Source organism: Lampetra planeri, chromosome 28 (genome assembly GCF_965212315.1).
Source record: "Lampetra planeri chromosome 28, kcLamPlan1.2.h2, whole genome shotgun sequence".
Taxonomy (NCBI): Eukaryota; Metazoa; Chordata; class Hyperoartia; order Petromyzontiformes; family Petromyzontidae; genus Lampetra; species Lampetra planeri.
The window spans coordinates 10,094,647-10,109,261 of NC_136134.1; the positions used below are offsets into that span (position 1 = coordinate 10,094,647).

At 50.1% G+C, this 14,615-nt stretch overlaps 1 protein-coding gene across 1 annotated transcript in view; it reads right to left on the minus strand.

Moving 5' to 3' along the window:
- Positions 1–13,753, minus strand: part of EEF1AKMT4 (EEF1A lysine methyltransferase 4) — a 46,026-nt gene extending 32,273 nt beyond the window's left edge. Inside the window, exon 1 of the mRNA XM_078607853.1 lies at positions 13,211–13,753. Within this exon, the coding sequence (XP_078463979.1) occupies positions 13,211–13,394 (184 nt within the window). The 5' untranslated portion in view covers positions 13,395–13,753. The remainder of the gene's footprint in view (positions 1–13,210) is intronic.
- Between the last annotated feature and the right edge of the window lie 862 nt (positions 13,754–14,615).

Below are 14,615 nucleotides of genomic sequence, written 5' to 3' on the forward strand. Positions count from 1 at the left end.
AAACCATCCCCTCGTGTGCCATGCCGGCCTTCGTGGGTGCAGAGTACTCGCTAACGGCACTTGCCCCAGCAGTCTGTTGAAGGCTATCCGGGGGTTCTTTGTGTTTTGGTGTTCGTGACGCGTGTTGTGCGTACCGATCGAGCCATCAGAGCGACTGATCGCCGCGTGGCGCTTTCCTGGAAAATGTCTACGAAGCCTGCATCCGGTGCCCTCCAGATGAGCGGTGGGGGAGGGTTTCTGGGCCCATGCCAAATCCTTCCGCTTGGACCCCCCCCCCAAAGTGCGGGGCCCGGGGCAGTCGCCCTGATTCTCCATTCCATTGGGGAGCCTTTGCCTGCACCAAACGACTCCTATCGTCTGACTCTGACCTGAAGCCCCCCATCGCTCCCACTCCTCCATTCGCACATCGTAAATTACATCAGCACTCATGGCACGTGGGCTGGTGGTATGGGGAGGTAGTGGGGGTGCAGAGGTGGGGGATGAGGTTTGGGATGAGGTGTGCGATGAGATGCAGGGAGGATGACGAGGTGAGAGTATCGGGATGAGATACGAGCAGGGCGGTGGGATGAGATGCGCGAATGACCCAGGTGGGTTGTGAGAAATGTCTTTAAATGATGAATCCAAGCTTGGCAAATCCCATCCAAGCCTAATGGCAATCGGGGAACGACACAAGAAAAAGCGGTCGCCCGTGGCACCTAGAACGGTGGGTTTAACAGAGATGAAAGTCAGGTGATGGTGCTGCAGATTAACCACGCTCATTCGCGCGCCCTTCACTTTCAACTTATTCGCTGCTCCTGCCTCGCCGAGGAGTCAACGGGCTCACTTGCCCAGGTGACCGCGACACACAACGCTGGTCCAACGGTTCCAACCGCACGCCAACGTTGGGCCAACGTTCACTGGCGACGTTTGGCACTCACCTTTCGTTTTTTATCCAGGTCGCACCTTTCCCCGCATTACCCTGGTCAGTGAGAGTTGACCGCTGAACCTGAGACAGGCGATGGACAGAGAGGGATAGAGAACTGTCCATGGTACTATTACAGTCGTAGTCAAGCTATTAAGGCAGGGGTGATGCGCACGCACCAATCTCTTTAAGAAGCGACCAGGCCACAATTGACAGCTCAACGAAGTGGCTTATCGCGTGTAAATGTATGGCAGCCAAAGACTCAGAAAGTGTGATTCTAAATGTGGAGGGAAAACCCAGAGGACTCGGAGAAAAATCCATGCGACCACGGGGAGAACACGCACACTCCAAATATACAGCAGGCGTCAGGGTCGGGATCGAACCTACGACCTCCTGTATACCAGGCGAGGAAGTTCACATCTCGCCACCACGGCGCCCGTAATCACTATCACAGGGCGACTGCTTTGTGCAACAAGCACATGCAACATGTGAGCACCGATACGCACACCACACACTCGTCAAGACGGCGACCTTCATCGCATCAAGCGAAAGCCAAGCCTGCGCTAAATATAGACGCACATGACGGGGGGCCGGGGGGGGGGGCCGGGGGGGGGCCGGGAGAGGCCAAGTCATCTTGCTCACACGTAAAACAAAACAGCCAGGCCTGGAGCCCCAACGACAAAGCCCGCATCCACGCACGATCGCATGCCTGCCTGCGTGCGCGTGTGTAAGAGGAGCCGTCGTGTAGTGGTTAGCGCTACGCTGCGCTACGAACCCGGCGACCCGGGTTCGATTCCCGCTCACGGCCACCAACACCAGTGACGATTGTCTCCATCGGTCCTGGTCCTCCTCCCCTAAGTCGACTCAGCCTCAAATGAGTACCTGGTGCGGTGTGCAAACATCGCCACTGGGGAGAGAAAGGCGACCGGGCGTGGTGTTGGCCACCCATCCCCTCGTGTGCCGTTCCGGCCTTCGTAGGTGCTCGCTAACAGCACTTGCCCCAATAGTCTGTTCAGACTATCGGGGGGGATATTTGTCTTTGTGTGTGCGTGCGTGCGTGCGCGTTCACGGAGCTAATCGGTAATCGTCCCATGGTGCAACTTGCGAGCAATTTCAGGCCGCACGCCGCGAAATCGCTCTCTCTTGTTTTGGCAGCCGTAGCCAATATCTGATGGATGATGCTGTATTGATGATAAAAAAAAAACTACACCGTGCATTTAAATGGAAAAGTATACGGAAAGTCCCCGTTTAACGATTGGTGTTCACACTGACGGGTTTTCGCTATAACGCGGTTCTTCCATTCGTGAAATACTTTTCGCACAACGTGAAAACCGCGCACCGCTACAACGCGGAACGCGCTCATTGTTATAAACGCGGTTTCTCAGCGGTCGACGGCGAACTACTTTCTTGAGCTGCGTGGCTGAGCGGTACGGTGATACGGTACGTGGAATGATACAGAAAAGCAGTGGCGGCATGTACACTCATCTCATTTCTGTCCCAACACGGGATGGGCTGCAGGCTGATGTTCGTGCAAATGTGATTCAGCGCCAGTGGTTCCTCGCTCAACGCGGCACTTTCAGGAACGCATCTACCGCCTTAAACGAGGAATTGCCGTATATCTATATCATTTCTCTGCCGTTACACATTTTTTTCTCAAAGTGGTTGGCGATCATGGCCTTCCGTCCATTTAGCTCTGTCCATGATATTTACTCAAGAACGTTGCATTAGGCCAGTGTTCTTCACTCATTTTCAGAGGCAGGCCACTTTCGCCAAAAATACACCATCGGTGTGAGGGCAGCCACACATTTGAAACCATTGGAGTTTGACAGCACAATGATGATGGGAGGGGGGGGAGTGTTTTTACCATTTGTGTATTGTCAGGGGCTGCACTAAAGGCCACCAGGGTCACCAGTGGCCTGCGGGCCTTGCGATGAAGAACGCTGCAATAGATGCTCCTACTTGGCTGCGTCCAATTGTTCAGCTGGCTTTTGTAACTCAATCCCGCTGTCTTCCCCCGGCTTCTTGTACAAAGTGCAATGTCTTGCAATGCGTGCGAAGCGGACGACGGCCCAGATTCACACCGCCGCCACCGCCAACGCAGAATCTCCGAATGAATTTTCGTCGGGCCGATATCGGTTCAGAAGGCTCTCACGCCGACGAAAAATTAGATTTTAAATATTGCGTGCGAGAATCGAGCACACGTGCATTTATTTATTTGACTGACTCCCCGTCTATGTCAGAGACACTCTGCACGTCCCCATGTCCCCTCAAGGTCTCTAAGATACGGGGGGGTCGAGGGGGGACAGATCTTCCCTGCGATCCCAGGTCACGGAGAGGCTTTTGGGTCGATGGGCGACCGAGCTGCTCCCCCCCGCCCCACGTGGCCTCACGCGAACGTCCGCATCTCATCCAGTCTGCGCACATTTTTTTTAAAAAGCTCCTCTTAAATCTTACATCTGTACACTTCCCATTTCTTTAGCTTTTAGTCAATTCGGCAAATGTTTTTTTGTCGGTACATGTTTCATTATCGTCATTCGTGGCAGTCGCGTTTACTTTCACGAGTTATTTTTCGCGCACTCTTGAGATGGCTCCGACGAAAGGCGCCTCATAGATATAGCGTTATTACTTTACTACCCATAAGGATGCAGGGGCCAACGTTGACCCAACGTTGACCCAACGTTGACCCAACGCTGACCCAACGTTTGGTCAACGTTGGGTCAACTTTGGACCAACCGCCCCCGCTGTCGCACGTTTTTACCAGGCAGGGTCACTGCTGCTCATGAGCAGCAAGACAGTTTGGCGATTGCTTCAAACTACACCGCCGCGCATTTCAAATACGACACATTTGAAAATTCCAAGACGTCAGGCCGACTTGGAAGAGTAGGCCAAAAGGGGTGGAGGGGGGGGTGCTCTCTAGAGCTGCCCTCTAGCGGAGGCCTCTACTGCCGGCAGTGGCGCAAGCAAGCAATTGCAGGGCTGCTCCTTTATCTTGAAAATATTTTTTAAAAAACCTCCGCAACTCTGCAGGGATGGGACATCCATCCAGCTCCGTGGGGGTTATTTGACCATACTTCACCGGTGCGCGTTGGTTGAAGGCGGGAAGCATAAAGCGTACAGCACAAACTGGCAAATGTGGTTCGCATGAGTAGTCCACTGTACTATGTACTACACAGCTACACATGGACTTTCAACCCGGTTAAATAAAGGTCAGAGGCTTGATAAGTGCAGCGTACTAATCTATGTTTGTATATGCAGTACATGCACACGCGACAGACACGGCACATGCGACGCAGCATCGATGTGAAACTGCGGCAAGTGCCGTTAGCGAGCACCTATTAAGTCCGGCACGCTACACCAGGGGTTGATCTGGTTGTTTCCCAAGTACTAGCGTCTACACACCGCACCAGGTTCTCATTTAAGGCCGAGTCGACCTAAGGGAGGCCCAGAACCGGTTCAGATAATCGTCACTGGTGTTGGCCGCGTGGGTGCGGCAATCAAACTCGGGTCGCTGGGTTCGTAGCGCTAACCGCTGCACCACCGCTCCCCACACACACAGATGCGCGCACACACGGCATGCTCACAACTCCCAACATCTCCTAGGCAACCACAGCCTCACAACCCAGTTCCTACGGCAACAGTTTGTTCAGTGATGGGTGGGAGATGGAGACGGGGCGAAGACAAAATGTGCGTTATAAATGCGTACGCGTGTGTTGGTCGGTGTGTACGTCTGTTGGTGCAATAATCCGAGTACGATTCCCGCTCACGGCCAACACCGGTGACGATTATCTGAACCATCCCTGAGCCTCCCCTAGGTCGACTCCGCCTCGAATGAGTTCCTGGGTGCGACGTGTAAACATCACCACCGGGGAGACAAAGGCGGCCTGGCGCGGTGCTGGTCACCCACCAACTCGTGTGCCATTCCAGCCTTCACTAGGTGCTCGCTAACAGCACTTGCCCCAACAGTATATGTTGAAGGCTCTACGGGGAATCTGTCTTTTATTTGTGGGTCAATGGGGTGGAACGGTGAAAGTCTACCACTTAGCAGCGAGAAATGTCACAGCCGATTCTGGGGCCTTCCCCTAGGTTGACTCGGCCTAAAATAAGTGCCTGGTGCGGTGTGTAAATCATAACAGTGACGGGGCTACAATAAAAAAAAAACCAAGGGAAAGGAGAGTAAAAGACGGGAGAGAGAACTATACAATCCATTTTATTCCGCTTTTAAAAACTGACTGACATCAATCATCGCAACATTTAAAACTATTACATGTTTTTAAAGTGTGAAAAATAAGTGATAAGTTTAATTAATTATACTAGACATCTGTGAAAAATAGCTTCATAGCTCATCAGATAGAAAATAAAAATTGTGAATCCGATTCTGATAAAATCACGAGGCTGTATGTATGTTGTATGTGCCAAACGCGCTAATCGGAGGTGCGAGGGTCAGTCACCCACGTCACTAAAGGTGTGGTTCGCTGACGGAACGATCGTCCCAGCTAGTGACGCTGTGAACGCGTCACCGCCGCCACCACCGCCACCGCCCCACCACCGCCCCACCACCGCCCCACCACCGCCGCCGCCACCACCGCCGCCACCGCCACCACCACCGCCGCCGCCGCCGCCGCCGCCACCGCCACCACCACCACCGCCACAACGTCCGCTCCTCGCTAATACGGAACGACTCGAGAGGCGCCAGGAGGGGGAACCGCAGACGAGCGCGGGAAAGGCAGCAGCAATCCACGCGGCGAGAAACCGGCACTACCAACAATTGCCAAAGCTCTGCGGTCCTCTGTACATTAAGGTGCTTTCGGCCAATTAATGAGCGGAGCACCCGGAGAAAGGCCACACGTGCGTGCAAGGGGACAACGCTCTATCCTGTACAGACGGAACAGCTGATGTGCACATTTTGGTGTACCGCCTTCTCCTAGCGAGCCAGAACACGCCACCACCTCGACACCCACGGGACGAGAAGCTTCACGGCAATCCGCGTGCAATCCGCCAACCCCCGCCGTCGCCCTCTGGAACGCGCTCCCCCTATTTCCACCTCCACCGCTCTCCCAACTTCCAAGTTACTCCATAAAACCACCTCCTCTCTTTGATCGTGCTGTTCCACCTTTCCTTACCATCCGCTCCCCCACCTGCCCCCCCCCCCCGCCACGTTCCCCACCTCCCAGGAACCGTTACCGCTCACCGTTAGACGTTCGGTACTTTTAGGACATTTTTAAATCGGGCGATTTCGGCGCCAAATAATTTACCGTCCGGTAAGTTCTAAGCGAGTTTCAGGGGAACCGTCCCGGCCGTGTTCCAGACGACGACAGACTCCTCGCAGTGAAGGACTCTTCCTTGTCTCCCTCCTCCACCTTCTACTCTCCTTCCTTCACCTCCGCCTCCTCCCCATTAATCCCACCTCTTCCACCTCTTCGCGCATCCCTCTTTTCAGGTTTTGAGACCTCGAGACGGGAAGATAAATACAACGCAGAGGATTTGACACTGCCATTAGGAACCTACTGGGCTACACCTGTCACTAAAATAGCTCTAAGGCAAAGATAGTAACTTGCATACTTATGTAAACTATTACACTTTTTTTATTTTACCAGGTAAAGCCCACTAAGCTATATTGATATTTTTCAGAAGCGATCTGGCCACAAATGATAGCCCAACGTAGTGGCTTATCGCATGGAAATTTATAGCAGCCAAATACTCTCAACGCCGTTTCTAAGTGCGGAGGGAAAAACCGGAGCACTCGGAGAAAATCCACGAAACCACGGGGAGAGAGTCACGCAAACTCCAAATATACAGCAGCAGGCGTCAAGGTCGGGATCGAACCCACGGTCTCCTGCATACCAGGCGAGGGGAGAACTGCAGAGGAAGAGAGGGTAGGGGAGAGATAGGGGGGGGGAGAGATGGGGGAGGGGAAGTGCGGGAAGAGATACTGGCAGGGAGGAGGGACAGTGGGCGGAGGGAGATTAAACAGATGGGGATGTGGTGGGGGGGGGGATATTTACAATCTATTTAACTGGTCCCATCGGCCTCGTGAAACAGGAGGAGTCACCATTTTACACGGAACAGACCCGGGAGCGGAACGCAGACGAGACGCATTGGCCGCGACAAAAAACGGGTGCGGTGATTTGAAATAACAAGAAAAAAAAAATCGATCGATATCGACTCCGCGAAGTCGTGATAATTGATCTCAAATGCATGGCGCACCTCCCCCGTGCCAGTGCAGAGAGGCCAGGGCAAATGGGACGTTATGAGACAGTGTTCTGTTCGTGATGGCAGCAGCAGCAGCAATCTGCTCAGGAGCTCGAAGCCAATGTCGATGTCTGCTGCTGCTGCTGCCACGACAAGCCAGGGTTTCAGCAGACAGACAGAGAGAGAGAGGTCGTGTCGCTGTGCTTTCTCTGTTAAAGGAACGCAGACCACCGTGGTTTAATATACGATGCATAGTTTGTTCAGGACTGTATTAGACAGCGCACACAACAAACGAGCGAGCGAGATTGAAAAGCCGACAAGTGCCTGAGGTTTTCAATCAAACTCGCAGTTTATGTATTGGTCATGGACTCTTTCGATTTGTATTTGTTGCAGATAAATGGGTTCAGAGTTACTCCGAGAGCCACTAAAGGTCGCTACATTCACCGCAATGTATATAAAGAATATTAAACTTGACGGTGGCAGCAATGCGCGTGGCCTGCGATCCAGCGTCGAGGGGCCATACCCTGGCTCGTCAGGAGGAGGTACAACACGTGTGGACGAATCCCCATCTGTTCCATCTGTATGGGAAAGTGTTGCCCCCTCTCGCACATGCGGGTTTTCTCCGGGTGCTCCGCTTTCTTCCCTCGTGTAAACACTCATGAATTGATTCTAGATTTGAAGCTTTCGTGACTGCAAGGATTCATATTCTTAGGCTTTTTCGGTAAAGTCACGTAGGTAAAAAATTCAAATTTAAATTAATAAAAGTAAAATAAAAAATAAAATAAAAATCACGACGTTTCGGAGGCAACACAAGCTTCCGTCTTCACAGCACGATTGCTGTATCAAGTACTTGATACAGCAATCGTGCTGTGACGGTTCCACCTGAAGACCTGAAGACGGAAGCTTGTGTTGCCTCCGAAACGTCGTGATTTTTATTTTATTTTTATTTTACTTTTATTAATTAAAATTTTTTTACCTACGTGACTTTACCGAAAAAACCTAAGAATATGAATACTCATGAATTGGCCGATAGCACCTGAACATATATAGAGGACCGCAGAGCTTAGACAATTATTGGTGCCAGCTCACCGCCTGGCTGCTGCTGATGCTGCCATTCCCACTCGTCTATGGTTCGTCCCCCGCACCTCCGAGTCGTTCCATCTCCAGGAGAGCGAGCGAACGCCGTGTGTGCAGTGGTGGTGGCGGCGCGTTGCAAGTTGAGATCATAATCGTTATTATTCGTCTGAAATCACGATAATTGAAATCCAGCTGCACCGCACACGTGGAGACACGGCCAATTGGAAGATGGTGGAGTTTGGGGGTTGCAGTAGTGGGAGGGGGGTGATTGACCTTAGTGACCTGGCTTCCCATTCTCCTGCCACTGCTGGTGGTGGTGGAGACGCTCCTACAATAATGCTCACCCGATTCACCACAAATAACGGAAGCCACTCTTCGGCGTTGCTACGAATATTTTCCGCGGCCGATTTTGTTGACGGGAATTAAAACACCGCACTGCACCGCGAGCCCGAGCATCGCGACGGGGAGACCCTGCAGCGAGGCCGACTCTGATTGATGAGACTGAATGACCGCACTAATTATGATCCTCCCACCAGCAGAAGGGAGTGAGGGGGGGCCGGGGGATGTGCCAAGTTGAAGGGGGAGGGGGCAGCGACGGCCTAAGATGACCTGCGTCGGATTTCGAAGCCAAACCTCACCGGGCGTTATTTCCCAACCCTGCCTCCGCCTCATGTTAGCTATCCCTCCATCATCCTCCTTCTCCATACCTCATCTTCCCACCCTCCCCTCCGCCCTTCGACCGATTGCACGCGTGTCTCTTTACGAAGCACTCGGTCACACTCGCTCACTCACCAACACCGACACGCTCACCCACTGGCTCAGCCACACTCGCTCACTCGCTCACTCACCAACTCCCCACCGACTCGCCCACACACACTCAATTTATACACTCGCCAGCTCGCCGTCACTCACTCAAACGCAGGCTCAGGGCTAAACACAAGTCTCATCACATTAGGGCATTGATTGTGCATCGGGCGGCCGATAGGGCAAGCATCTGATTACGTTATTAAGGAATTACACGGTCATTAAGAGCCCCGATTGATGGAAATGTCCAATTCAAAAGAAGTGAAAATTTACACGAGTTGGCCTGCAGGGTTTGGTGGGACAGGCAAGCCAGGCCAGAACACACACACATGCACAAGGTCAGACCACAACACACACTGTAATCTTAATTTGGGAGCTTTCGTGACTGCAGGAATTATTCTTTGGTTCTTTTCGGTTAAGTCACGTCTAAAAATAAAATAATAAATCAAAATAAAACAACACATTACGACGTTTCGATTGCAACACAAGCAATCATCATCAGGCATAAAAGAAAATAGCAACAAAAACCTAACTAGAAAACTATAGACCGACATACAAGCAGACAGACATCACAACGGCACACATAGAGAGGAGTATACAGGCACACGAAAATTAAATAACCTAGTAAAATATTGAAATGTGATGTAATACAACAGAGAGTCGGTTAACACACAATTAACGCATGGCCTGGTTGACTACGTGTTTCAAAATTTGCTAAGTTAGAATTTTAAGTGTGAGCAACAAATATCTAACTAGAAAACTATAGACAGACATACAAGCAGACAGACATCACAACGGCACACAGAGAGAGAGGACACAAATCGGCACAAAGAGATGGTCGTTTCAATCATCTCTTTGTGCCGATTTGTGTCCTCTCTCTGTGTGCCGTTGTGATGTCTGTCTGCTTGTATGTCGGTCTATAGTTTTCTAGTTAGATTTTTGTTGCTATTTTCTTTTATGCCTGACGATGATTGCTTGTGTTGCAATCGAAACGTCGTAATGTGTTGTTTTATTTTGATTTATTATTTTATTTTTAGACGTGACTTAACCGAAAAGAACCAAAGAACACACTGTAATGCCACGACATAACCCACCTCTGTCTGAGGGGTGCATTCCAGATGTGTGCATGAATTTGAAAATCAACCCTAGCTGCTGAACATCAGACGATTTAGAAAATGCTGTGGGGTTACGGATTCGTCCGAAAATGTGACACCACAGGAAGTGATGTCACAGGAGGGGGCGTTACATGCCTGTGCCTTTCCCGCCAAAAGTGCCATCACGTGGCGCCATTTTCACGATGCACGACAACATTGCTCTTGCTTAAATTATTAAAATACACAAACGTTCGTATTAAAAAAAAACTTTTCTGATGGAACGTTATGTAAAAAAAAATATCATCCAACTTCTATTAATTAAAATTACTCAATTAAGCTTTGCATGGCAGTGCTAGGCGACTTGTTACATCATAGGATCGCGAGAGATGGCGAGGGCTCGGCAAGGCCTTCATGATTAAAGTTATCGAATTTTAGCGCGTACAAAAAATCAACGTTATTAAAACGTAATACATTTAAATACACAATTAAGACTTTCATCTGACAGACATGGGCCCCAAACGTCAGAGAATCCAAAATTATGAAATCCAAAACCACACCCCGAGTGTGGAAAGAGTGTATTATACCGAGAGAGAATAGCAAACACTCTTTATTTAACCAGCCTAAGATTCCAGTAAGAACCATTACCTATACATAAATACGCCTGTTATGCACGACCAACTATATATAACACGTAAAAAAAAGACGAAGATCGACCCTTTTAGCATGAACAGACTTTTGGGGCAAGTGCTGGTAGCGAGCACCTATGAAGGCTGGCACGGCACACAAGGAGGTAGATGACCAGCACCACGCCGGTCCGCCTTTGTCTTCCCAGTGGCAATGTTTACACATCACCCTAGGTACACATTACACACACACACACCTGTCCATCCATAAACATACTTTTCCTTACTATACACACACGCTACATAACTGTGTACAAAAACAATGCATACCTGTATAATAGGCACCTGCACACACCTGGGAATTCAAATGCTGTAGCAGATAAATGCGAACTCATCTCACGAGCACTGCACAGGAGAATGTGGCACATAAATGTTGAGGACGAGGCAGCGAGTCGTGGGCAGAGGTGAAAAAGGAGGAAGTATCTGGAATCTGGACTTGACCTGAGGAGTTCATGCCCGCCTCTCACCGTCACCGCTATCAGCTCAGCCAAAAGCGGTGAACTCTATAAATCTGGCTACGTACGGCGCGAAAGAAGTTCAACATATGTATGTGCACGTACTGTGGAGCCAATTACTAGGCGTTGGTCTTCCTCGGTGCACCGCTGTCACGAGGAACTCGAGTGGCGCTACTGGATTATCTCAGTCAGAGCCTTCACTCCGTAGGGACTCGGTAACTCCGTCTTGTCACGGGCCATCACGGGCAGTCATGGGCTGCTCTGGTCTTTGGTTAAGCAGTCTCGGTCGTAGTCACGCCCCGGTGACATTTCTTTTGAACTGTTTGTGTTTAGTTTGTTGTCCTTCCCTCGCACCTCCGATTAGCATGGTTGGCTACGTACGGTGCGAAAGAAGTTCAACATACGTATACATACGGTGATGAGTTCCATCACGGCCATCATTGACACAAATAATATTGCGGAGTCCTGCCCGCCCCCTGGATCCTCTGGCCCCCCGATGTTCAGAAGTTCAGGAGCGGAGGAGGATTCTCCTGGAAGAGTCTGCAGATGTTTAATGAATAAGTTCGTAGAGCCACCGCTTCCAGATGTCTTCTGCTATCAGGAGACTCTACCAAATTGGTTGGAAATGAGAATTCTATCAAAGAAGTTCGATTCCAGGGTGAAGGACATTTTACACAACTCTGACAACCATGTGGATTGCTCTCCGACGTTACCGGTTAAGTGCCTAAGCAGTCATTAATCGGCACGTCTGTTCACGTGGCAACTTTTTGGTTGTTTCGGGTGGAGGGTTAACAACACACATTTGATTTTACGCGATCTGACCCAGAAATCAATCATAAATCAAGTTATATCCCTTTGGTGGTCTTCCTGTGACAGAAGACTGGAAGCTATGGGGTCTTCACTGCATTATATTTTTCACAAAAAAAAACCCACTAATTATTTCTTTTTTTCCCAGGTATGGCCCGCTGGGCTATATAGCTCTTTTTCAGAAGTGACCAGGCCACAAATGATAGCTCAACTTAGTGGATTATGTGGAAATGTATAGCAGCCAAATACTCTCTACACATGTTTCGAAATGTGGAGGGAAAAACCGGACGACCCGGAGAAAAATCCATGCGACCACATGGAGAGAGACACGCAAACTCCAAATATTACAGCATGTGTCAGGGTCGGGATTGAACCCACGACCTCCTGTATACCAGGCGAGGTAGTTAACATCTCACCACCGTGGGTTATTATTTATGTATTTAGTCGGTGCCGACTCGGAGTCATAGGAACCAGGGGACGACAGGTTCAAAAGAAGTTGAACATACGGATACCAATATTTTATTTTACCCTGAACACCCTGTCTTGCAAACGAAAAACATTTCAACTCACCAGATTTCCCAGGTGAACTATGTGAATGTAACAATTATGATGACAATTAAACAATATATTATGATTATGACAACGTAATTAAAACCTCAAAATGACACACCGATCCCACCCCCCAAGTGGGATGTCTCAATTGCAACGTGCCAAGCCATTTGCCGAGGTAACAGCGACACCGCATGGATGAAGAGGGGAGTAGAGCGAGAGAGAGACAGGAGATACACCGAGGGTTCATCGTGATACATCGTCACACCATATCGGATTTGGCGATATCTCCGCAACTTTACGATTGCATCTGGTGTTATTTCAATTCAACGTCAACCAATGTCGGACCAACGTTGTTTGCGTGTTTTACTGGGTTGTTGATGTTCACAAATAGAGAGGACGCTTAAAAACGCTCAACTGCAAACTACAGCCCTGCTGCCACCCGTCTCCCACAATCACTACCAGTGGATAATTTACAACGCCTTTTATTCCCAGTAGGCATGTCAACGTCGGGCGGACGTTAGACCAACCTTGTGGCCCAACCCTCCGTGTTTACCTTGCGGTAGAAGAACAGCGTTGCCATACCGAGACTGAGCCGGGGAGATTCCGCTTCGAGTGACACCCTCCACCCCTCCTCCTCCCCATCCTTACCTAGCTCCAGGATGGCCCCGCTCCGGTCAAGATCCTCGGGTAGCGCTTCTTTGAGCGCCGCGTAAGCTCCGAACCACTCCCGTTGCTCGCCCTCCTTTTCCACCACCTCCTCGCCGTTCGAGTAGCGTTCGTCCCAGTAGGAGCGCTCACGATAACGCGCTCCATCTCTGGGCGAAAGGGCCATCGCTACTACAGTCGTACAAGCCGATCGATAACTTTTGTACGAGAGAATCAACCGGTCGAGCAATCGCCGCCACTACCCTGTCCACACCTCACCCACCCACCAAATCAATAAACGCAGCAAGTGCCACCACCACCAATCACTTGAGCACGTGTTGCCGGCGGCCACGTGTTACGCACGTTGTTGTGATTACTGTCCACTTCCACTTCCGCTTCGACTTCCTTACGATCGATATTAAACATTAAAGACCTCAACACACATTCGTCAATCACACCGTGGCTTTAAAGTAACAAAAAAAAACAACTAGAATGTATAATAAGCGACGTTTCGAGCGATGGTCCGTTTTCATTGGGCACTCAAAAGGGGGCGTGTCAACAAGCCAAACGACTGCGCATGCGCAGGAAGCGATTCGGCGTGGCGATTCCACGTGGCGTCATGCGTGGGGTTGTGAGCCTCTTAGGTGGACTCAGCCTTAAATGAGGAACTTATGCGGCTGTGTCATCAACAGTAGCTCCGGGAAGACAAAGTAGGCCAGGCGTGGGGTGTTGGTCATTCGCCCCATCGTGTGCCACGCCAACCTTAGGTGCTATTATTCACTAAAAGCTCTTGCCATAAGAGTCTATAGGGGGCTCTTCGTTCGGGTTGTTTACACATTAATTAACACAAACTAAACACATTCATCAATGACACTGTGCGGCCTTAAAAAAAAGTACTATGAAGGAGGGCTATTACCCGAAACGTCGCATATTTTTTTTTATTTTGAAGTCACACAGCGGATTCATGCGCATGCAACACTGCAGATTTGATAACAAACTAAATTGAAGTGGAAGGGGGTGATTTAAAGGGGAGCTTCATCCAGCAGTGAATATATCGCGACTCGCCACCGGGACCGTGGTATTGATTCTATCCTGCGATGCAGGCACGCGATTCGATTATCGAATCGATTCACATTAACGTTCGATCTCGGAGCAGCTGCAACTTTCTCGACATCATCTTGCCGCGGTTATCAATAGATTGGGTCGCCTCGAGTAAAACCAATAATCGATCCGTTCCATTCAATATCGGAGATTACTTTTTTAAAAATCGATTCGGACGACACCGTCGTACCGGACACTTTTTCAATCGAGTGTCTCACATATTTGGATCGATTCATCAAACAGATTCATGCGACTCCAACGCAACAACATGTCAAAGGACGTTTCCCAAGTTCGAGCTCAATTCCAG